This window comes from Lates calcarifer, linkage group LG23 (genome assembly GCF_001640805.2).
Source record: "Lates calcarifer isolate ASB-BC8 linkage group LG23, TLL_Latcal_v3, whole genome shotgun sequence".
Classification (NCBI taxonomy): Eukaryota; Metazoa; Chordata; class Actinopteri; family Centropomidae; genus Lates; species Lates calcarifer.
This window is the reverse complement of record NC_066855.1, coordinates 14,075,916-14,101,137: the sequence shown is the minus strand read 5'-3', so window position 1 is coordinate 14,101,137 and position 25,222 is coordinate 14,075,916. Positions and strand designations below refer to the sequence as shown.

The following is a 25,222-nucleotide window of genomic DNA, read 5'->3' as shown; positions in this document are numbered from 1 at the left end:
AGCTTCTGTTCCTCCGCACTCATCCTCCCCTGATCTGCTGCAGGTGTATTTTTTTTTTCTTTTCCTGTTTTCTTTTTTCTTTTCTTTTCTTATTTTTGATGAACTGGTCATCGCTCAGGGAGGAAGGACTGCTTGTGTCGCTGGAGGGAGAAGGAGGGGAGCTGGTGCCGTATCCCAGCCTTCAGGAATGCGAGATCTGGTTTGAGAATGGTGAGCCCTGCCACACCCTCTTTTGCTTGTTTCATTCCTCCATTTGTGACTGCAAACTGCCCCCACCCCCCCTACCCCCACCCCCAAACCATCACCTGCTGCTCCACCTTTGCTCGGCCAGAGCCCGCTCCCCTGGTCTGTCTGCTCTCTGATCTGGCAGCTGGAGCGGCTGTGTCGGCCACTGGTTCGAATGACGTTTGCACAGATATGGGGCTGATGGGAGGAGTGCAGGAAAGTAATTTCTTTCCATGAAATGATGCATTTGTCAAAGGGCTGCACTCTAATGACAGTGTAGGCTTGAGGACCTGTGAATCAACCAGAGTGCGATAATGTAAGTGTTTTTTTGTGGAGAGCTGGTCTGTTTCATGCGTCAGCGTGGGTGAGCATTCAATTGTCTTTGAGTGTGTGTGTGTGTGTGTGTGTACGTGTATGTCTGTTGGAATGTGTGTGTCTAAGCACAAGCTGTGGGTGGCTAATGGTGCTTGTTCTTGTTGTCGTGTGTCTCACTTTTCCTTCCAGAGCACAACGTCATTTGTAGCATATGGTTGCGTAAATGGGTTGAAGTTGGTGGGGAATAGTTTTTCCCCAACACCGTGCTGTCAGCGGCAGCAGCAGCAGCAGCTTGTTGTTGTGTACCAGAATCACCCTGTCATGTGCCGGGATGTGGTTCCTCCTTCCAGTTCCAGTGCTGCAGGCTGCCTGCCTCCCTGCCTTTTCCCAGGGGACTGCTAGCTGGTGTGTGAACAGAACAAAATGTCTCAATAACACTGTCTGCCAGCAAAACACAAGCACCTCATCAGCAGCTGCTATTGCTGGTCTCAGGTGAATGGTTTTTGATGAGGCGCCCACAGCCGGTTTTCGCACCACTTAGTATCACCACCTGGAGAGTGCTTTGATGAGCTTAGCTTGTCAGCTGTCATTCAGGACGCGTCAGGCAATGACACTAAGAACTTTAACTTGAAGGTGGGCTTAATGGCCTTGTTGATTGTGATCATGGTGGAAGAGTATTTCCTGGTTTCATGGAGTTATTTGAACCTGATGGAGCAGGGTGAATGAGGCCTCGTCCACAGTGATCAGAGAGCATCATTCCATAGTTTTAACACAAAGATGTCTCTCTCTTTCTCTGGACATTTTAGCTGAATGATGACTGTCTGACAAGAAGTGATCATACCAGGAAACTCAAAAGATAGGTAGGGCACAGACAAGTCTTGTTTGAGACAGTTGTAGAACTTGTGAATGTGTGACACAATATACCTATTGATGTGGCTGGTACAGTATGCAGTCTCCCAAGGTTACTCTGCATTTCTACTTCTACCTGAGTTCTTCAAGTGTCTTGCGATGCCCATTATCTAATGTTTATTCACAAGACAAATCAGTTAAACCTGGCTTTGAGTTGCAGGCTTCTCAATTGATGTGCCCCACTTACCTGAAAATCAGCCAAATAAAACCTCATATAGCCTCTGCAGTGGTTCAGAGTGATATCGATTTGTATAATTGCTCAATTTCCCTCCCTTGCAATCCCTTGAGCCTGTGTCAGACAAATGGCTTGTAAGCCTAAGATAAGTTATGAAATAAATATGACACACCATCTAAAATTCAACCCTCCTCAGGTCACTTTTTAGGCATCGCTTAATCTGACCCACAGCATATAAAATGAGCCTGGTTGGGCTAATATTCAGTGCTTGTGAAAATGAATGTGGTGATGTGCTAACCAGTGAATTATAAGCCAATCTCACCATTTAGTGACAGTATGGTCTCTGGAAACAGTATGTGCTAAGCGTGATGTCTCGGCTATAAATCAAGCACTGCCGACACCACTGTCCGTTAAAGTCCCTCACTTTGTTTGAAAAAGGCTAGGAGTGAAATTTAATTATGAGCTGCATACTGGAGTTGTTGAGAACTAGTTGGAGGGTGTCATGTTCCCCATGATCCCCTGCCAATCAGGTGACCCAGCGACTCTCACCCTAATTTTTTTTCCTACCACAAATGACAGAGTTCTCTTTCCCTTCCCGTCAGGCAGCATTTGTGTCAATTTTTGAATTAGTCATCAGGTGAGCCAATGTTGCTACATCTCCCTTGGATCTAGAATTACTATCTTTTATTATGATGAGAGAAAATGCAGTCAGTGTTGCCATTAGCAAGATGAAGTCATCCTCTTGTGTTCTTGGTCCTCCTCAGACCAAGCTCTTTAAAGTCAGCTTCTAGTGTCTATGCCAGGTAACAACCTGCAATTAGAAATCTTCCCCAAAAGCTTTCAAAACAGCCACCGTTATACCTTCTGCTCAAGAAATGCAACACAGACAGTGCCGACCTTAGCAATTACAGGCCCATCTGTAATCTCCCTTTCCTTGGTAAACTTCTAAAGAAAGCTGTTTTTAACCACATACCCAGTCATCTAAATGACAACGGCATATTACAGAAGTTTTAGAGTAATTATCAAACCAACGACAGCACTGAAATAGCTCTACAAAAAGTAATACAGACACTAAGACTCATTCTTGGTATCCTTAGCACAGTGTTTGACACACCTGATTAAGACAGTTTGATTGACAGTTTTGATTAGTGTGCATATTTGGTTTCCTTCATAATAAACATACTCTTTTGTGATATAGACTTTGGTGTTCCACAAGGAACTCTTCTCAGGCCTCTGCCATTGCCTTAAATAAATATTCAGCTATCAAGCTTATCATGATTAAAAGAATTAATTCATTAATTTGAATAAGATTATGATTTTATTTTTATTTTTTTTAGAATAAAAACATTTGCTGAAGCAATAACAAGAGAGGATCACATTATCCTGCTGTTTATGGCACCTCACTAGCTGAACTGGTTCTTTTTACTTGTTTTGTAAATCTTGAAATGACCTACCACCTCCTACCACCTCCTTTTACCAAGGATTACCCGTTTTATATCTTAAACATTCCCATTTTCCACACAGTAATACCAGCAAGGCTGCTTTTTGTGGAATAATGTGCCATTTGATCTTAGAATAACAAACTTGCTTTGTCTGTTTTTTATTTGAAATACCAAAATCCTTATTTTTCTGGGTTATAATTTAGAATAATGTGGTGTCCTTCATGTTTCTCTTTTGGTTTTACTCTTTAATCCCTGAGTGTTCATTAATTTATCACAATGAACACATTTGCATTGTTTTGTTGATACTAAACAATGAAGCATAGCAAAGAGCTACATGTTTGCCTGAGAGCTGCTTTACAAATTAAGTTTCTACTACTGTGTCACTACCTCTCAGTGTGGTTGTTGCTTACATTCAGCTTTATCTGGATATTTAGCAGTACCTTCTGGAAAAGAAAGTGGAAAAGAGAAACCCGCAGTGTGCTATTAATAGCAGTGATAATGATTTGCTTACAAAACAGAGCAGTGGGTTACATATACCACCTCACTGCTTTCTGCGAATGCTGATGGTGAAGAGCTGAGCAAACATTTCTCTGTGAGATACACACACACATACACAAAGAGGCCCAAAGAAGTGTGTTAGTGTGTGTGTGTGTGTGTGTGTCCGTGCGTATCCAAACCCTTACAGACTACTGCACAGGACTGCACAATGACACCAGCTTCAGTATTAGCATTCACCACTTGTCTGTCTGCTGTTAACTTATTTGCTCAGTCATTTCAGGGCGCTGAACCGCTATGAGGCATTTGTCTGGATCACAGCTCTGACTTTGTGTGGCTGAAATCGGTCTGCTAACTATGTGTATGGGATTACATAAGAGCAACAATTGATTACAGACTTATGTCAGACATGAAAATAAAATTTCGGAGACTTTGATGTTCATTTTATGTCGTGCTAAAGATAGTGGCAGATTATCAGAAACATCTTAATCAGAAGCTTAATCGGAAGCCTCAGAATCAGTCGTGTAATGCTTTTCCTCATTTATTGTCTTGTTTTGAGTATTTAATTGAATTTCTTAATCGAATCACAGCAGAGAAACATGCTGCTCCTCCTGATTTTCTCAATGACGAGGGTGCGGTTGTCAAGTAGGTGTTGCCTGGAGGTTATAAATATCTCCACCCGGGGCTAAACTCCAGTTGGGACAGAGGTCAAGACAGCATAGCTATTATTAGACCACTGTACCAAGTGGTGTCCTTGGCAATTACGCTACTTTCACTTTCTTAAAGTGGTGTCATATGTAACTTTACAGCTTGCTGGTATCCCCAGGCCTCAGGAGAGCAGCCCTCTGTGGTCTCCTGCTGAGTAAGGGTATGTGAAAAGTTCAGTCACACCTCTGTGTCACACTGCCACTGAAGGAGCCAAACCATATGAAAAGAAAGTTACCAGTGTCGAAACTGCTCAGTGTTAACAATAGCCGCTGTGCTTCTACAGCTGAGTCATGAGGGCAGAGTCCTTCAGGAATGAAGGGTTTGTTCAAGAGAGTAGACAGCTGCCCAGAATGCCTGCAGTATGGGCATCAGGAGGATGTACATGACAGAGATTTAGACCAGAGATGGTTTGGTAAAAATAGAGGAGCTCAGAGCAAATAAATTTTAATGCACAGCACGCTATTAATCTCCTTGAAATAGCATCAAGCTGGAGGGCTCTGCTCCAACTAATAACTATAAACAGCACACTTGATTGGCTGATTGATAAACAATGTTATAAAGTGCTATAAATGAACAATGTAATGATACAGAAAAAGTAATAGTATCACCACTTAACAGTACAGTCTGTGGGTCAACAAAAAATGTAACCAGTAAAAATATGATTGTAAAATCTCTTTGGATTTTCTAGCCTTGACTGTTGAGACAGGATGCTACACAGTGTTATTTGCCCAGATGGGAAAAAGCCACGTCATGTTTGGTCTTTCGAGTTCAGTCTGAAGTTAAAAACAGCCTTTAAGGCCCCGTGTGAGGACTACTAACTATGTTTCTCTGTCAAGTTCTTTTCAGAATCTTTTAAAACCCAAACAAATTTCAGATCTGTATGCTCTTCTGCATACAGATTCATACTTTGTGTAAAATCCATGTGATTTTATACTCTTCGATGAATAAACAGCGCAGAATAGCAACTACAAAATCTTTCCCTGCATACATTCAGGTCCTGCAGATTAACCTGCTCATTTCTTGAAGTAGCTTTGATATCATTTGTCTGCTACTGGTCTAATCCAAGCCCAATAAGGTTAGGTGAAACATTGAATTAACAGCTTTTTGAGCAAGGGAGAGCTCGGCTAATGACCGTTCTTAGAGCATCAGCTCCTCCCTCCGCCCTTTTAAAATTCTGCATGTGCCTCACCTTGCTTGGCTAATCCTCCAAAGGCTGTAATGATAGATACACATGTGCGTGTGTGCAGACACACTCGCACACAGACACTCCTGCATGCATAAAAGAGGGAGAGGCAGCCTAGCTAATGGACTTTCACTTGCTGCTGACTGTCAGCAGCCTCTGTTTTAAAGCTGTGGAGGAACAGCTCGTTGTGTTGCACAGCAACATCTGGTCTGCATTGTTTTGTTCAACAAGTCAATGAGCACAAGCACACAAAATCATCTGAGGTCTCTGAGCTGGATTACTTTATTGCACACTGGGAACAGGCCTCTGGGTCTTACACAAAGACTGCTGAAATGAATATGAAACAACACATTTAGAGTCATCAGTATGAAATCCAGACTAATTATCAGCCACATCTGTGTTTTGATTTATGTATTAAATGGGCTGCAAAGGATGAAAAAGATGAAAAAAGCTATTATTAAATTTACCAAAAATCTTGGACTTTTTAAAGTATTTTTTGTTGCATCTCTTTTGAAGCCTATTTGTGGACACTCTCCTTTGTTGTCTGAAAGATTAACATTAAGGCAAATCTTAACCTTTTCAGAGATGCCACATAGTCAAATAAAAATGTGTTAGATAACATAACATTCCTATGTTAAATAAGCAAAAAGCACATACACCTGTGTAATGCTCTGAAGAAGACATTTTACATCTGGCTGGTGGATATTACCAACATCATTCTTATCATTTATCACCTTTCAGTGGAACCTGTTCTGATCTTCTTTAAATCACACCATCATTTATTTATAAAAAGAAAATGAATTATTCTGAACAAATTATAAACACTCACAAGTTTCCCATATCATAGTATTGAAAAAATAATCTTTTAAAACAATGTGGTAATGACTTAATCTTCCAGCTCTGTTGGAGAATACATTATGTGCAGGATCTCGGACAGATGTAAGAGCCTCTTCATTGTCTTCACATTTGTAAAGAAACTTGATAACGACCATTTCAGCTCTTTCTGAGGCTCAGCTGCGAAGAATAGCCACAGCACAAAGGACCAGAGCCTCAGCTGCAGCAGCTTGCATCTTTGAAAGCTGAAGTCCTTGAGTTGATTTTACAAGGGGAAGACCTGGACCTGTAAAGCAGCTAAGAGTTGTCAATACAGAGAAGTTGTTTGATTACCTTTTAGTAAATGTGTTTGGACCTTGAAGCTTTTAGTGCAGATGAAATCACCCTTTCCCTTTCGTTACTACCACCACCACCAACACCTTGCAAAGGTGGACAAGACTTGTCGTTTCCCCAGTGCTCTGCTGTTGCCATAGCGACCAGGGCCGCGTGCTCTGTTTCCGTAAAGCTCTGCTTGGGTTGCAGACAGCTGGGAAATGTATGTCCTCACCCACATTATTGTTCTGTATGTGTGTGTATGTTAATGTGTGCATGTGTGGGCGCCTATGTCTTTGTCTGAGTGGGTGCCTGAGGTCATATGTAACTGAGACAGTACAGACAGTTCTTCATTGCCATAGAAATGCCTCCATTTAGTTGTTTATCATTCACTTACCTGCAGCAAATTAGAAAACTGCGCGTTGCATATTGGAGTTTCCAATTCATATTCAGATCTTCTCATTTATTTGTTGAAAACCCAGGTTGTGTCTGAAGGGACTGTCATGTTGAAAAGAAGCTTCCCTCTTTCATATGCACAACACCCTGTGAATTTGAATCACAGTATTGACTTGCTTTCTTTTCTGTTGATAATTTCACCAAAGGCAGTGTATGTGTGTGTATGTGTGTGTGTGTGTGTGTGTGTGTGTCTGTCTGTGTGTTTGTATACTGTCAGTCTTGGGAATAGAGATCAGCTTTTAAAATTTTCGCATTGTCTTTTAGCTTATTTATTGTCACCAGTCTCTCTCTGCACCCCCTCCCTTTCCTCACTCTAATCTCACATGTACACTTGCATACATGCCACATGCATATTCATATTCACACCCTCACATCCAGAGCATGTAACAAATATCTATTTCACGGCCACGTGCATCTGCACACACAGACTAGATATATTTATTCATAAGCTCATTAGAGGAGTGGATTTGCCTGCTACCATCCATCACGCTGTCACCCATCCTCAGCCTGGCACACACTGACAACAGAACTGCAGGAGAGAAGTCCCTGGGATTTAGTCTCCTGGAGCCAGTGCAATAGAGGGGATTTACTCCAATAGACAGTCTCACTTCACCATTTTATAGAGGTGAGATCAGGGAGACAAAAAACTAAAGAAATAGTAATCTCCTATTCACCATACTTTATCCAAAAATTGATATTTGGGGAAGGGGGGGGGGGTTAAAAAAAAAGGCTTTTAGTCTCTCAGCACAGACATTTTCAACTGGTGCTCAGCAGGGTGCCTTTGCAATATAAATGTTAAAACTGTTGATACATACAAGGAGCTCTTTGCTGAGGCTCTCGCAGACACACTGTCACGTAAAGGCTCAGTCCATCACACTCTCCTTGTAGCTTGTTACAAGCTGGTACAAGCTGTTGCAAGCTTGTCAGTGCAGGTGTAAGAGCAGCTTATCAAAACAGGGCAGGACTGTGGAGGAGAAATGGAGAAATCTAATTTTGTGCCCTTTTTTTTTTTTTTTTTTTGCTTGATTTTGGCAAAGAATGTCTGACCACTGCAGAACAGACTGCTGTATCACTCCCTTTTTTCAGTGACCTAATGTGAACCTTCCAGGACTCGCAAGCAAAGCAAAAACAGAGAAACACTGCTAAAGATGTGTGTTGTGGTGATTAATCAGGGTGTGCCCTGGAGTTTTTTGTTCAGTCGGGGGACTAATTCCCATCCACTGGCTAATATATGCCAGCTTTTCCCAATTGTTTAATTATGATGCCGAACAGAAGACTGAAGTCCTGCTTAAGCAAACAGACAAGTGCTCTTTTGATGACCAGGCAAAAATCCAATGTGGATTCACCAGCTGTAATTAATTAATCAATATACATTGATATGAGTAAATATGAAAATGTACATTTATGATTATTAATTATATATTGACTGTATAAATATGTATGTTTTTTCAGTGTAAATTTAATCATCTTCAGCTCTACCTTCCATACATCACCATGTTTTAGGCTGCATCATAAGATGAATTAATGTTAAGATGGAGATCTTAACTTGTAAAACACTGGATGAAATATATCACTAGTTTTTTTTTTTTTAGTTTTTTTTAAGGTCTCTGAGTGTCCTCTAAGCACATTTGTCAAGCAGAATATATTAAGCATGTCTCTGTCAGAGTTTCTGTCGTGGCAGTTGATCCAGTCGTGGATAACTCCAGTCCCTTCCTCCTCCTGGCTGTCAGTTGTAGTTTCTCACTGTGGCATCTGTGCTGGCTCACTTCCTAGATGTGGTCAATTACCAGAGTCCTCTCCAGACCATACCAACACAGTATTAACATTGTGTGTGTGGCAAGTGAACGCATCCACTTCACTCGCATGCACACAGCTCTGACGGAGTCCTTTCTTCCCTCTGCCAAGTAGATTAGATTAGATTAGATTCAACTTTATTGTCACTGCACAGAGAACAAGTACTGAGACAACAAAATGCAGTTTAGCTTCTAACCAGAAGTACAAGGATCAGAAAAGTAATGTACACATGTATAGAGATATATTAATAAAACAGTATTAACAGAATGAATAGAGTGAAATGAATATACAACATGTACACCAGCTACAGTTGGCACTTGGTAGTATAAGCGTGAGTGTAAATATACAGTGCAGATGTAAGAACAAGTAATACCAGTTGTAGGCATACAGAATAAACAACTGGATATGAATACGTGTATAGATCAGATATGTACAGTGAAGACATTAGAATGAATATGGATATGCTATATGGCAGATACATGCAGTGGTATAGATAGATATTGGCACGTGAGAGAGTGAACAGTGCAGGTAAGTGTATGTGTGGTAGTAGATTTTGTTATTATTTGTTGACTGAGTGTTAATCTTGACAACAGATTTCGGTGATTTGGTGGAAAGTTAGACCATAGGACAAGGAAGGTGCAGATTTGGATCAAGGAACAGACTTTTTTAAGGATTTAAAACAGGACTTTATTAAACATTACAGCTGTTTTCTTATGTAATGTCACACTGTGAAATACCAGGCACTTGTATCATATTATCTGTCAGTATATGATCCCTGTCTATTGTTTGGTGAGAATTTTTAGCCGCACCAATGGTGTGGCTCTAGAGATGGCAGTGTCGCTTGGTTGGCTGGTTCACCACTTGGGTCCTGATGGAAAAATTTCAGCAAATATTGGATGTTTTACAAAGTAATTTGGTGCAGAGATTCAGGTTCAGATTTACAGGACAAATATCTGCAAAACTCAGGACATTCCCATCAGCCTCAGCTCGTCTTTGTGCTTATCGCTAGTTGGAAACTGTTAGCATGCTAACACACTATACTAATATAGTGCCAATGGTAAACATTATACCTGTTTAACATCAACGTGTTAGTGTTGTCACTAGCACTCTCAGAGCAGCCAACATGGTTGTAGATTCTTAGTCTTGTTCACATAAAATGAAGGATTACACGGTCCTATATGAGATTCAAATATGCTACCACTAACATATATTATAAAGCTCTTTAAAACCAACTAAAGTACCAGTGTTTGAGGAACAAACAATCATTGTCACTGAGTATGAAGCAGAACTGTCTTCCTGAAAAGTTGTCATTTTGAAGACAGTGGGCTTTGGATAGTGATGGTATCTCTAATTTATGTAGATGTGGAAAGATGTAGATTGATTTTTTAAAATCTGTTCTTAAAATAATAAGATTGGAGGTTTTTGCAGCTTTAGTGGAGGCATGAACTCCTGGTACTTTCTTCTTACTTCCTTTTATACCATTCATATATTTTATTTATTTGTGTTTTTCACAGAACAAAGGAGCATCCTGTTTGTCTGTCTCCACATTAATTAAGAAGTACAGTATATAGACAGAGGGATAACAGCTCTCCACCCATTTTGTCCACACACTCCCACACAGACATAGACACACACACACACACACATGTACATTATACTGGCATTAACTGTAACATGAAGCTTAAACAAAAGTGGTAAAGAGCCTGTTCTTGTTCTGTAGTCACTGTTTCTTGAACATATGTTTCATCTGCTGCTCATGACTTCCTGCTCACCCCACTCTGGTTCAGCACAGTGCTGCTGCACAGGATGGCTTTAGACATGTGCACTCACCCATAATACGAATGGTTAACCATTGCAGCATACAGTGCGTAATCTATTTTAAACCCTCATTTAACCAGATTAGTCAATTAAGAACAAACTGTGCTTAGCTCCTGCCCATCCCAAACCCCCACAAGTACAAAAAAGAAAAAATATTAGATTAAACAGAAGTGTTGGGCATGATTTAGTTTATATGAGCTGAATTTCTTTGGCTTGTGTCCAACTCCATGTCCTGGTTCCTGCTGTATGAGTATAGACAAGGTGGTCATTCCTGTGTAGATGATTTATTTTTTTTATTTATTTTCATTTTTCTGCTGTACTAGCCAGATCTTCAGTGTAAGCAAGCTTGGCATTTTCATATTTGTCATCAAATGTTAAAAGACAGACTGGGTGTAGGAAGCAGTATGGTGGCATTAAGATTCTAACACAGTCACTGGATTTTACGCTGAACGGATGGGAAAGTTTTGCTTGGCTTCTCTTCCTGTGTGCACAACATCTGCATAAAGACTCCTCTGCAGTGTGGAGTGGATGTCTGTCCCGTGTCTGCTACTGCTGCCGCAATGTACTATATGCACTCATGATACTATAAGCTGGCCTGGGTAACAGTGCTCTGAATCCCTGTGCCGAGTCCAAGCACCCAGAAAGACATCGTGTCACAGCCACCACCCCCGGCTTTCAACGCTCGCTCTCCCTCCCTCTCTCTCTCTCTCTCTCTCTCTCTCTCTCTCCTCTCCTCTCTCCTCTCTCTCTCTCTCTGAACTTCTTGTTAAAAGGACTCATTTGATGTCCCAGACTTTGTGCTTGAGTCAGGCGCGAGGACAGTCCAAAAATGGATCTCATTTGCATTCTTGGTGTGATAACATTAGGCAAACAGACACGACGAGCATATTTTGTGTGCTCCATCTTTTCAGTGGAAAGGTGCGTCTTGTTTGCTGCTTTGTGCGTTAAATGCAGGCCCTCACAGAGGAAGTGTGGTGATATTTTCACATTTCAGTGGTGTGTTGAGGTTCCTCTGGCGTATTGGTTTGCCCTAGCCCAGTATCCAATAGCCCATGCTGCTTGTTTACTCATGCTTTAGCAAATACAAACCTGCCTAACAGAAGCCTTAAGGATGTCTTCATTTTATCAGTGTGCTGCTTCAAGTTCATAAGCTCTCTGTCTTCCTCCCTTTCTGTCCTGTCCCTGTTCGCTCCTCTCTTTCTTGTCCTCTTCCATCTCCCTGATCTGCGTGTGTATGTGTGTGTGTGTGTGTGCGTGTTTCTGTCTCTGTGTGTGTGTGTGTACATGTTGTCTCCTTCTCTATATGTGTGTATGCTTTCTGCTCCCAGCCCCTCTGCGGAAAGCAAAGTTTGTGGAGAGCCCTCGCATTCCACAATCAGAGCTTGGCTCCCCTACACACACCTCCACCACTGCCAAGAATCCAGACCTGGACACGTACTGCCCTGGTAAGTTTTTGGCCAGCTCATCCCTCATTTCGTTGTGTTACTTTTTGCATGTTGGTTCCCGTCTGTGAATGCAACAGAGAGAGAGAGGGAAAGAGAGAGAGAGAGAGAAAGAGAGACGCAGAAAGCGATGGGGGAAAATTTATCGGTTTGCCAGTTACTGTGCCGGCTGCTGTAAAGACGAAAGCAGCACTAAGGTCATTAATGAAATAGCTTTGCTGGTGCCTACAGTGTCCATCCTCATTTCCTCCTCCCTCTCTGTCTCTCTAATCCACCCCCCCACCCTGCTGATTTCTCACTCAGCTCTGCTTTGCGAACGCAGAGCTTGTTTTGGTGCCGCCGCTGTTTTCTGTTCACAGTCGGCGGTTGCTCTGTAATCCTGCGGACAGTCTAGATTTCCCTCTACCCCACCATCTATCCCCATCAGACACCCCCCCCCCCCCTGAACTCCCTTGTCCCTCCCCTCCTCGCACAGGGGGGGACGGTAAAGCGGGTCACTCACGGATCGCGCTCTGCTGAGATTTGGTTCTAGTATATCTGCTTTCTCATCTCGCCTCTCCTCTTCCTGTTACTACTGAGAAACGCAGTGTAAGCTTCCTGACCTGTCTTGTTTGCTCGACCTCTGGTGGCTGTCCGGACTTCTCAGCAGGGCAGGACAATGTCGCAGCACCCCAGAGCTGGATGAAGACATGAAGGAAATACATGATGGGGGGTCTCAGGGCTTAACCGTTAACTTAGGAGGAAAATGGTTGACAGAGTGCTACCGGCCTTCACCGTCTGTCAGCCTCTGCTTCTGAGCCTCTGCTCAATGGGAGCTCTAAGTAGGTGATCTATCTATAGAAACATACTAGAATATATTTTTTATAGCATTTCTTCTTTCTGTATAAGCTTGAATAGTATGTAGTACCTTAGGATAAACCCTCTAGCTCTAGCGCCTGGATTTCTGTTAAATCTCATGGATGCTAAAACTGTTGACCCTAGCTTTGTTTTTTGCATCAGTCCTGTGAAACAGACTGTGGAATAACCTATCAGTTGTGATGAGCTGCTGCAAGCTCTTGCAGATGTGACATTTCAGGGTTGAAATGGTAATCTCTGATGCCATCGAGGCAGGAAAACAGTTGATTACAGACAGGAATTCTCCGTCTGCGCAATAACATCTTGAGCTGAAGAGGAACCGGGAGCGCTGAGATGAGTTTTCAGGGAAGGGGGGTGAGGACTCGCACCTCCGAGGTGGACAGATGGACATCTTAGCTCTTAACAAGGGCTCCCTGGCATGAGTAGCAGCAGGGCAGTGACTTAAACATCTGATCGCATGCCAGTCCACACTCTGCTGCTGACACTGTCTGTTGCCTGGAAGGAAGTCAGGTACCAGCTGATTGTTATGGCCTACAAAGAAATTTGTGAGGTCATAAATATGGTTTGTGAATATTTTGTGAGATAGCTCGTAAAAATTCACCACCAGCCATCCTCCTTACATTATGGAGTGAAAGCTTTCCTAATGATGTTAGAGCTCAACCTTTGTACAGTGAATACCCAGAGTAGGTGTGAATCGTACAGATAAAATCCTCTAACCTCTAAGTTTTATGTTAAAAATATACAGTAGCTAACTTTGAGTTGAACTGAAATCACCTTTTTTTAATTATTAATAAGAATCATTTCAATTATCTTGTCTGTAGTTGTTTTTAAAATATTTTTAAGTGAAAGAAAAACAAAAGGTTTTTGGGGAAATATCAGAAATGTTCCTTTTCGTCTCAGTCGCTGGAGGAGCGCTAACAGCAGCTGGCAGGTTGAGCAACCAGCAGGGGAGTAACAGAAAAAGTAAACAAACTTGTACTGTAGCTTACAAGCCATGGGCAGACAGTGATGTTAGTGATGTTTAAAAGCAAGGACCACAATTTAAATGGATATTTACTGGGACATTTGCAAGCTGTTTAGAATGTGATTTGACTGGCTGTATGGAATCAACAAATTAATGCAAAGACTGGGGGTCCATCATTGAACAAAAAATGTCTCCCCTTTGGTGTGAGCATGTGATTTAAAGAGCAGATATTTATACTGTAGAAGGAAAAAGACATGCAGTTTAATTTCAGCTGGACTCTGCGAGACAGGGCAAGATTTAACAGAGCATTCCAAAAAACCCAAAACATATTAAAATACACATGATATTATAGATATAAAAGATAAGCTGATAGCAATAAAAGACCCGAAGATTTACAGTTCAACAGTTGGATGACCTAAACATATTAAAATTAGCCAACTTGCAGAAATGATTATGATGAAAACCATAAAATCAGTAAATTTTCTGAAAAATCAAATATGAAACTCTATATGGATGAAATGACAATGCTAATGCATGTTTTTGGTTGATGTAGCAAATGAAATACCTGTCATATCAAGTATCCAATACAACTATAATGCAATACTGCTCACTGCTTAACGGTATGGTAAATACTCTACATGTAATATCATCCTATCACCCACTCTTAACCCAGACCTAGTGTCCTAGCATCCTTTCATGTTTGAAACATTGCAGTGCTGTTATGTAGATAAGATCATGGCTGTGCACATGAGGAATGTGAAATTCACTCCTCTAATCTCTTGATCAGCCTTCCACTCCCTGGTCCCTGGTTACTCTGTGATGTCTTTGCCTGTGCGCACAAACATTATCTATGCTTGTATGTTCGTTGTTATTCATTTTTTTCTTTTCACCTGAAGCTCTAAAGTAAGTGTGAATCTACCTCTGTTTCATTTCCTGTAGTTGTCAACAGCCAACCCGCAAATTAATTTTCACCTTTTGATCGAGGTGTATGTCGCCTTCTTCTCTTTGAGCCTTTGTCTTTCTAGCAATGTGGTTGGGTTACTTTTGGTTAATATGTATTTGCTCTGTGTGGACCAAGTTAAAATTCCCACTTATAGGTGAAACAGGAGCCACCGTACAGTCTTGTGTTATCTTACCTGCAGTCTAGGCCTATTAATACCATCTCCTGTCCTGTCCAGTCCCCTGCTTGCAGCACACATGCTTCCCTCTCCCTCCTCTCGGCGCGTGAGGGCAGATCTGTGGACGGCCAGGGAGAAACAGATGCGCTTGCACAGAAACACATTCCTAGCTGTGCGCAAAGATAGTTGCTATGGCAACCATCTGTCTCCTTCGCAGCTCAGGAATCCAATGGAGAGGAGAGCGCGTGGATGTATGTGTGTGAGTGCGTGTGTGTTGGGGAAAGGGGAGGCTGGTTCAGAAAAAATAAGATTGTTTTATGTGTGTGTGTTTTTTTTTTTAAGATTAGTTTTCATATTTGATCATTAAGGGTCTCATGGTGTCACTGTGATAAGAAACGCCTGAAGTTCCTCTCAGTGCTGTCATGAAGCTTTGAAGACATTTAGGTGTTTGTCTTCAGTGGTTTCAGGAAGAGGTAGCGCGAGTGTGACTGTCATAATCTGTATTTAAAGAACAAAAAGTGCAGCTTTAAACACATAGAAATCAATACATTCATGATTGTAATGTATGTTTCCCCTTCAATAGTAACTCATTAGCATTGGTTACGTTCAGAGGAAGGTATAAAAACAGATGTAGATGATGTTGACGAAGTGCTCTGATATCACCCTATCAGACATTTAGATTTTGATTTTATTTGGCAGCTCCATGATTACAGTATAGTTGCCCACATAGCCATGTTTTTGACTGTGTTATAGGTTTTTGTTTTTAGGAGTGTGACAGTTTAAGGATGTAGACAGGGATAGTCTATGTTTAGCTCAAGGGAGTGACTGTGGGCTCCAGCATCCAGATTACAGATTTTGCTCCCACATCAAAAGAAACGCACACAAACTGCTCGCCACTGCGCAGGGTTGTCCAACGGCTGGCTGCGACAGAGAAGCAGTAGTAAAAGGCGACAAAAAGGGAACAGAGAGAGAGAGACAGGAACTAAAACAGATATGATACAAGCAGACAGTGAGGTAGGTAGACAAAGAGATGAGGGTAAGGGACGCAGACAAACACTCACGCAGAGGCAAAGAGAGACAGAGCCCCTGTTTGATCACGGTCACAGCCGCAAACCCCCCAGGAGCAGTTGACTAATCAGTGCTAATGTATTCACTGCTTACTACTACCAGTCTGTCAACTGGGAACCATTCATTGCCTCCATGTCCAGACACGCAGGCATGTACACACACTGCAGTTAACACACACAGAGAATACATATATATGGTTCAGATTGGCAAGTGGTGTTGCTTTTGTTTGCCTGCAATTTTCTCCCACTGATGTCTGTGAATCTCAGCTGCCCCCTGTTATATTAGCTGTAAGGAGGTGGAACAGTAATTCCATCTACCTACATCTTCTCCATTACTGCACTCTTCCTCAAGGGATGCTCTGGGATTCAGTGACCTTGGAGGCCCTCATAAATGTATTCTGCTCCATATAAAGTGTATCCAGCTGCATTACTGAGCAGCCATATCCATCTCATCAAGGCTCATACATAATTAGCTGTTTTGGACCTAATGTGTGCTGTGATTACCTCATTATTGGTTGCTGCTGTGTGTGTTTTTACTCAAGCGCAGCAGCGTGTCATCCCCATTTGCTTCAAAGCCTTTCCCCTCCCTCAGAAGATGCTCGTCTTCCTTCACTTGCTCGGAGAAACTCGGAGTAAATCTAATGAGGATCCTGACAGTGCCCTGCCTGTCCGTCCATGAGCAAATGGAGAGGGGAGCCTGGGCTTTAGATTGCCTGTCTGTCTGTAGCTCTTTGTGTGGACGAGTGAGAGGCCACAGGCTTTAGACGAGCTGTCTGTCTTCAGAGAGGTTGGTGTGGCAGCTGGGACTGTCTAATGGTTGTCAGTCAGGACTTAGCGTAGCTACCTGCCAGTCTGGTCCAACCTGCCCTGCAGGAAAACGAGTGGGGAGAGGAGAAGAAAGACAAAACTGGCCCTGCCGCTAGCTGTCTGTCTCACTGCTGTTTATTTAAACAACACATATCTCGTGTGGTAGGCTTCAGTGTCTTTAATGTCTGGGCCAATTCAGAGGTTTACACATCCAGTTACGGCCGTTTGTATTTAGCCAGTAGTTACTCTTTTTACAACCAGCAGAGAGTGATTATTGAAAGTTTCGGCTCCGAGAGTGACACACAAGTGGATAGAGTGAAATTGAATTGAAATTGATACAGTTGGCACCTCTAGGGCATTATAGCCAGGTATTATTGAAAAACATGACACCACCGATGAGGGTTTGTTATGGGTAGAGAGTAACCAGGCAACTGGGCGGAAAGATGAGGTCATTAAGGGATTTTTTGTTTTGGGTCCTGGTGCAAAGTTAGCAACTGAAATCCCTCAGCTCTACGAATGTGTGTGTTTGTGTGTGTGGTTTTTGATCATCTGATCATCACGCAGCCGGCTCACCCTGGTGTTTTCTTTTCTCTTTTTAGCGCCAGTACTCTCTGTAAACAGGATAAAGAGGTGGATACACACCCACTTTGTCTTGAAAAGTCACACACCGTTGCTCTCTCTCTCTCTAACACACACACACACACACACACACACACACACACACACACACACACACACACACAGGTGAAGGGCGTATCTCATTACGTCACACAAGCTGCAGTGGTGATGAGTGGTGCGGAAGGACTTGTCGTCAGTGTAGTAGGCTTTTGTTAGCCAGCGTGGAAAGGGGTTTTTGTAAACAGTTTGAAAGGATTCTTCTTGTTGTGGCTGAAGGGATTTTGGAGTTTATGTAAGAAGACACCTAAACCAAAAACATCCAGCAGCTGAGGAATGTGTCTGTAATGCACAGCTCTGAGCTACGGCAAAACTCAGGTAGGGTGTTTCATTTCGTTGTCCTGAGCACAGGTGCTGTGTATCCTGTGTCCGGGTCTGTTGTCACTGCTGTGGTTTATGCAAAACAAGTGTAGCAGATACCCTGTGTGTTTAGCATTTCCCAGGTAAAGAGGGCACAAAACTGAGGAATTTAAAGGATATTTTTTCTGTGAAAATGGCTAAATAAGCTGCTGTTCTGTTTCTGCCCACCACTGACACATATTCTTTCTCTCTTCTGTGTCTTCTCTCCTCTCCCTCCCCTCCTCCTTCCTCCTTCTGTCTCTCTGCCTCTGCAGGGGAGTCAAGCCAGGAGCTGGGCCCCCCTCCGTCGGTGGATGAGGCAGCCAACACATTGATGACGCGCCTGGGTTTCCTTCTGGGAGACAAAGTGAGTGAGGGGCCAGCCGGTACCCAGTACAGCATGGAGGAACCCGAGGCGAGACAGGTAATGGTCTCGCTAATGAACTGAGCCAAATCTGCTTTGAGGACATGACTGACTCTTTTTTTTCTGAATTTCTTTGAAAATAAGTTTTTGTTTCTCTTTTTTAAAATCTTTTCTCACAGAACTCTTTTGTTTACAAACCCCCCCCCCCCCCAACAGACTGCAGGGTTTTTTTTCTGACACTGCAGCTCCAACACTACAATCAGAGGAAGATGTTGTCTAGGGTTGTGTAATCCTTCAGATAAAGGATTGGTGTAAGAAAAAAAAACAGCTTCCTTTAGTTTAATTTTTTATCACACTTCATGATATTGATATGTTTTATCCTATTGTAATTGTCTTATCGTGTGTATGATTTCAACATATTTCTATTGTGAGAGATTGTGCTTGGGAACTTGAACAAACACGTAATCGTCTGATTCGATCTGTTTTGACATTTATCTTCATAATATCCTTGTTTACACTTGGTTTTGACAGATGTTTAGAAGTCAGGGTAGCCAGATCAAAAGGCTTGTCTGTAAATTGCCCCCAGACACCACAGCGCGTTGGATTCAGACTTTATCAGCGCTTCTCCATCAAACATCAGATATCTACATGTCTAATTAGATTTTTATATAACAAATACTCTCAATTATTTATTTTACAAAGTACTTAAAACTTTACACACTGCAACCAAGTTTTCTTGAGTTGACAAGCGGCAGGTTAGGCTTAACGTTTCTCTCCTGCACCGTAACCTTTCTATTTGTGAATTTGGCAGTTGTGCAACAAACAGCTCTTGGCACCACAAGCCTGCTCTAAGCTCTGCAGCAGATGCCCTGGTTTCTCTACCTAAACCTGATTTGACGGGTACGAATTTTCTCAAACCAAGGGAGAAAAACAGTTGCGGCGGAGAGAAGGGGGAGGGCGAGACGGGGAATTGGGGGGTGGGGGTGGGGTGGGGCGAACCTGTTGCTGAAGCATTTCAGGCAGGCCGAGGTATGGGTTTGCACTAAAGCAGTGTGGATAAGCGATTAGACTGATGGCCTGCCTGTGCTTGATGTGAGCGCTGCTGTAGCAGTGGGGGTGTATAAATTGAGAGAGGTTTATTCAAGCGTCTCTTTTTAGAGACGTGACTCATACTAGCACCCTGTTGCATCGTGCGCACAGTAGAAACTTATTATTTCACATATCTGCCCCAAATACTGCTCTACAGATTGCAATTTTCTTTGATTCATTAACCACCAAAAAAGACAAGGATTGCCTTGAGACACTATCTGTTAGCAAATAAGAGAGTGGACTTTTGCTGTAATTTTTTAAATTTGCTCGGGATTTATTAGCTTTCAGTGGACAGAAGTAGACTCACACACCACCTAATACTGTTAATTCCCCAGTAATACTGAAACTCTCTCAATGTTTGTCATAACCGAGTTACTAGCCTTTTTTACACTGTAGTTAACCAATAGTGAGGCAGATATCAACCTGCTTAAAAAGGGAAACAGTGGCCATAAGCTGAGGGTCTACTCCTTTTTTTCATCTCTTATCTACCATATCCCATTTGACATAGTTAAATTCCTACAAGAGCTGATGTCTTTGCTGCGAGACCTCTCCAGCTGATGGAACAAGGTGACCTTAACTCGCAGGGAGTGCAGTTAATTGCCTTTCATACTCGCGTGCTCTCGCTCCCTGAATAGGCGCAATGCTCCAAGTTCAATCCAATTCCCGTGCGGTGTTTAAGGTCAGACCTGCACAAGGCGAGGTTCATTAGCCCGGCAGATTGAGCTGCAGCGTCGCTGCGGGCGCACATGAGGTTTTGAAGGTTTATCCCTCCGTGTGTGCGTTTGATTTTTATGTCTTGGTCAGGCTCCTGTAAACATGACACTTGAGCGGTCCCACCCATGAAGAGAGCAGAGGGCAGCAAACAAATCTGATGACTTGTTTCTGCTTCGCAGTCACACACACAAACACACACTTTGCAAAGGGCTAGAAGAAATTGTACATTGTGTTGATCTGTTTACAGATGTCACCACTTATAATTTGACCACTAAGCCACTACTACTATGCAGCATACACTCCCTGGTAACTTTATTAGATATATTATACAGTCTAGTCCAATCCAGTACAACAACTCAGCCACATATTCGACTGTTAGAAAACTTTTAATGGCATGTTTTTGTTTTTGTTGTCTCTGGGAGCTGTTAATTCAACTACATGCTTATTACTGAGGTCGTAGCCAGTGGTGGTGTTGTACTGGAATCCATTGTATTAAAATGAGTTTCTAATATTCTTCCCCCTCATGTTTTTAAATGGGCTTACAACAATAGAGACAACTCTCAATATGATGCAGTCCAGTTCAACACCACTGTAAACTCTGACCTTCAAAATAAATACATAGTTAAATTAACATCACTCTGACAGTGTCAGTCAGGGACTGTATGTGTTGTCCGAGTTGCTTTGTTGTGTGCTGTGTCATATGAATTTTAATTGTTATTAGTGCTGAAACAGGAAATTGCTAATCGATTGGCCAATCAATACAAAGGAGAAAAACAGTTTAGATTTTTGATTATTGGCAGTTTTGTTTGACATTTATCATTTTTAGCTTTGCTTGTAGCCAGGCTTTAAGGATGATCAATCATGTCTTTGGTTTAGACACTATTGGATGGACTGCCGTGAAATTTTGGTCAGATATATTCATGGTTCCCAGAAGATGAATCCTGAATCCTTGTGTTTCTCTGACCTTCCCTCTAGTGGCACCATGAGATTTACATTTGTTTTAAGTGAAATGTGTGAAAACTTACTGAACTGATTGTGGTATTCAGATTCTCAAAATCTCAAATTTACATTTCTCTTAGGATGAATTACACTTTTCATCTAGTAAAACTAAAGACACCTCCATTAACCTCTGAGGTATTTTGTTTTTAGTCCTAATTAACAGATGCTAACACACAAACACTAAACAAAGATGGTGAACATGGTAAACATAATACCTGCTAAACATCACTGTGGTTGTCATTGATCATGTTAGCTTGAAGATTAGCTTTTAGCTCAAAGCATAACTGTAGCTATGCTTTGCAGTCCCAGCAGTGCCAGCCTCACAGAGCGGGGCTATATTTATTCTTCTGTCTGTCATGTCAGACGTGACTTAAAAATTTTTTCTTATTATTTTCTGGAATTTTATTGATGAAATTATCAAATGATTGATCAGAATTATTCGCAAAAATAAAAAGTAAACGAATTGTATTAATGCAGTGCTATTTATACTGAAGAACTTCACACTGTTCCTCCTTAATTCACCCACCCACACACACACACACACACACACACACACACATGTACACATTAATGACAGTGGAGACATGTTGGCTTTGCCAGTCAGGATCAATTGGGGATTGGTGTCTTGCTCAAGGACACTTTGACATGAGGACAGGAGGAGCTGGGCATCAACCTACTAACCCTGTGATTAATTGACAACCTGTTCTATCTTCTGAGGTGCAGACGCCCCAACAGATAATTGACAGATCAATCAATGATGAAAATAATCATTAGTTCCAGCCCTACTCCTGTCTGTAAACATGTGTGGGTGTGTGTATTAGCCTAGTGTGTCCCTTCAGTCTTCCTCCAGCAGATTAAACCAGACTAGATTTTGCCCCGAGCACGTCCTCACCCCCCTCCTGTTCTCAGTGTGTGTTCACCTCGGTGTTGACCTGAACTCATCAACAGCACCGTTAAGGCGAAACCTCCACGTGTTTGTGTGTTTCGGTGTCTGATACACACACTTAATCACGTGGAGTCCCCGTTTTTCTCGCGCCTTTGTATGTATCATGCACGTTCCTTTTTGGTATGTGTGCCTGTGTGTTTTGTGTGAGAGTGCATCTGTGGGTGTTCGCAGCAGCAGATTAGACGCAGCAGAGTGTTTTTATTTTGTCCCCTGTGGTCTCTTGTCTCCTAACCTGAGCCGACGCAGAAGAGGGTCACTGCAGGGTTCCAGAACAATGCTGGGACTGCAAAGAGCATGTATTCACCATATGGGAGTTCTTTTTTTAACCTTAACTGTAGTCATGGCAGTCAAGAGTTCTAAGTTCTATTTATGTTAAAACGATATTTTCACACAACAAAGATTTATGGCTTTGCACACTGTACAGAATCTGATTTTGGAAATGCCACTCCCTTTTGTTGCTGAAAAGGGAAATGACTGTTTTCCTGCATTTACATGCTCTGGGTCACATCCCTGATATGTATTCCAGCTCTCAGGCATTTAGTTTGTTGTGGCAATATTCGTCAGCTGCAGTAAACTGTGCTTCAAGGTCCATTTGTAAAGTGACTGTAGGTATTACAGGTAGTCTTAGTAGTTGTTGAGCGTAACGGTGACTGTAAATATACGGCGCGTTTGTGTTTTTCTTAAGCTGTATAGCGTTGTCTAATATGTGAAGCTCTTTGAAATATGTATTTCATAAAAATGCCACAAATTATTAGATATTATGATGATTATGGGGTTTGTGTGTGTGTGTGTGTGGGGGGGGTGATGCAGTCCTAAGAAAGACTGAGTACATGTGGTGAAGGCAGCAGGGGGGCTGAGCTTTTGAAAAAAGCAATATTGAAGTGACATTTTCCTTTGTGTATGACTCAGACATTAAAAGTTCAAACATTGTACTTTGCCATTTATACCCATGTGTACTAATTGAGCTGCTGGAACCAAACAAAGCTTTTAAAAATCAGTTGTCTGTCTGTCTTTCTGTCTGTCCGTCCCAGGGCCAGAACCAGAGGATCAGCCCGTGCTCCACCCTGACCAGCAGCACTGCCTCCCCCCCTGCAGGCAGCCCCTGCTCCACCCTCCCCCCGGCCATGCCTGGCCAGGCCGGCAACAAGGACTGTGCCTACGGTTCTGTCACCAGTCCCACCTCAACACTGGAGAGCAGGGACAGCGGGATTATCGGTGAGATCTGCACACACCCAAGAATGCTTTCGTGTAAAGATACAGAGTTGTAAAGGATAAGACTGGTGTTATCTCTCCTGAAAAGACCAAAAGCTGCAGTGTTTTACTCCATTTCTCAATGCTTTCTGACTCTGTGGCACCCACTGTTGTTTTTAGCAAACATTACTCAAACAGGAGTAAACATTTTATTCGCAGGGGACTGTGTTCAGCCGCTGATTAATACACATTTGGTGCTCCAGTGAATTTCTGTTAGTGGGATCAGTTGCTTGTTGGTTTTTCATGTGATTTGTTAACAATAAGGAAGATAAAGGACTATCACCAGACACAAACTGCCTTGAAGAACATGACACTTTTAGGTGTTTTTAATAATATGTTAACTTTATCATATCTAATTTACATCATTTGAACCCTGTATTCATGCTTACAAATCTTAATCACTAAGTGGTCAACCTGCTTAAGCAGGCAGCTTCAAAGTCTGGGATTCCTGACGGATAAAAGTGTGTGACAGTCAGTCGGACCACACCTGAGAGCCATTGTTTAGTTGAAATCTTGTGTCTATAATTGTGAAGCTAAATGTTTTTTTTCTTTTTTTAAATTAGTTTTTTTCAAACCTGGGTGAGAACCAAAAACCGTACCTGACTCCACTCCACTAGGTCTGTGATCAGTTTCAAGTAGTCTGTACCCCCAATGGAAGATGACTCAAGTGCTCATGTCATGTTGACATCAGCTGCGGCTTTCCCAGATTGTTAGCGAGAGAACAGGAGAGATAAGATGCTCACTGAAATGAAGCTCTTCGCGTTATGTCAAAGACAGGTGCATTCATTGTTTCCTGGCAACAATGGTGAACGCCTGCAGTTTGATGAGGGAAGCAGCACATCAACAAACCCCAGACTGATCCAGAATGACAGTAAACAGGGTGTAAAAGCAGATGGGTTGGGTAAGGTGATGGGAGGAGAGTTCAGTGTTACGGTTGTGTATAAAGACGGTGTCGTTCTTTCTGTTGCAGCCACTCTGACCAGCTATTCCGAGAACATGGAGCGAGGCGGCAAATACGGCGAGGGCTCCCGGGCGAACCTCAAACTGTGGCAGTCCCAGAAATCAGGCATGGATTCGTTCCTGTACAGGGTGGATGAAAACATGACAGCCTCCACCTACAGCCTCAACAAAATCCCTGAGCGCAACCTGGAGAGCATGTCCTCCCACTCTGCCCACTCCATCCCTCTGTACCTCATGCCCCGCCCTAACTCTGTGGCTGGTGAGTCCCTTCCTCTCTCCCTCCCTCTCCCACGAAAGTAGAAAAGGATGCAACAGTTTGTCTGGGGAGCCAGGAATAAGGTTATTTTCCAGTGCATGGGCATGCAGTATACAAATTCTGCCAAGATGGAGTACTTTTTCTGGCAAAATTGGATTGAACTGCTCGTGTTCAGTCATGTTACACCCTATTTCTGACTCCTTTAGTGCTCCCTCTTCACTCCTTTCAAGCTTTCTCTCCTTGCCTGTTTTCTTCCCAGATGAACTGTGATCCCTCCCTTTGAATTCTACTGTGTCCGTTTGTGTTACTCTCGTGATCACAAATGCAACAATGAAACACTTTTGGAAAGAGCAGAGGAATATATTTGTATTTTGGAAGAGCAAGTCGAACCTCACGCACAGTGACTTTTGCAGGGTTAAAATGTTTATGGGCAAGAACCAACAAGTGTGCCATATAAGGCTGATAGATTATTTTTAGATGCTGAGAGGCAAAAGAACCCATGTACCCTTTTGTTTCATTCCAGACACTACATTAAAATCCCCCTCCTTTCCTTGTCTCCCATTTGCGATTAGCAGTGATATAACTGTTCAGATTTCTACCTACAAATATCGCATATTTTTGTAAATTATTAGGATGTCAGGAGGCAAACATTTAATCTGCAAACTGCTCATATTACCGGATATTCTGTGAACAAACATTAGCACAGATCC

The 25,222-nt window shown here is 42.4% G+C and overlaps 1 protein-coding gene across 1 annotated transcript in view; it reads left to right on the top strand.

The window, feature by feature from the left end:
• LOC108892788 (protein TANC2) overlaps positions 1-24,591 on the top strand; it is an 85,650-nt gene extending 61,059 nt beyond the window's left edge. Inside the window, exons 5-8 of the mRNA XM_018690507.2 lie at positions 11,995-12,111; positions 18,209-18,357; positions 23,077-23,260; positions 24,267-24,591. Of these exons, the coding sequence (XP_018546023.1) occupies positions 11,995-12,111; positions 18,209-18,357; positions 23,077-23,260; positions 24,267-24,556 (740 nt within the window). The 3' untranslated portion in view covers positions 24,557-24,591. The remainder of the gene's footprint in view (positions 1-11,994; positions 12,112-18,208; positions 18,358-23,076; positions 23,261-24,266) is intronic.
• Positions 24,592-25,222: the final 631 nt, after the last annotated feature.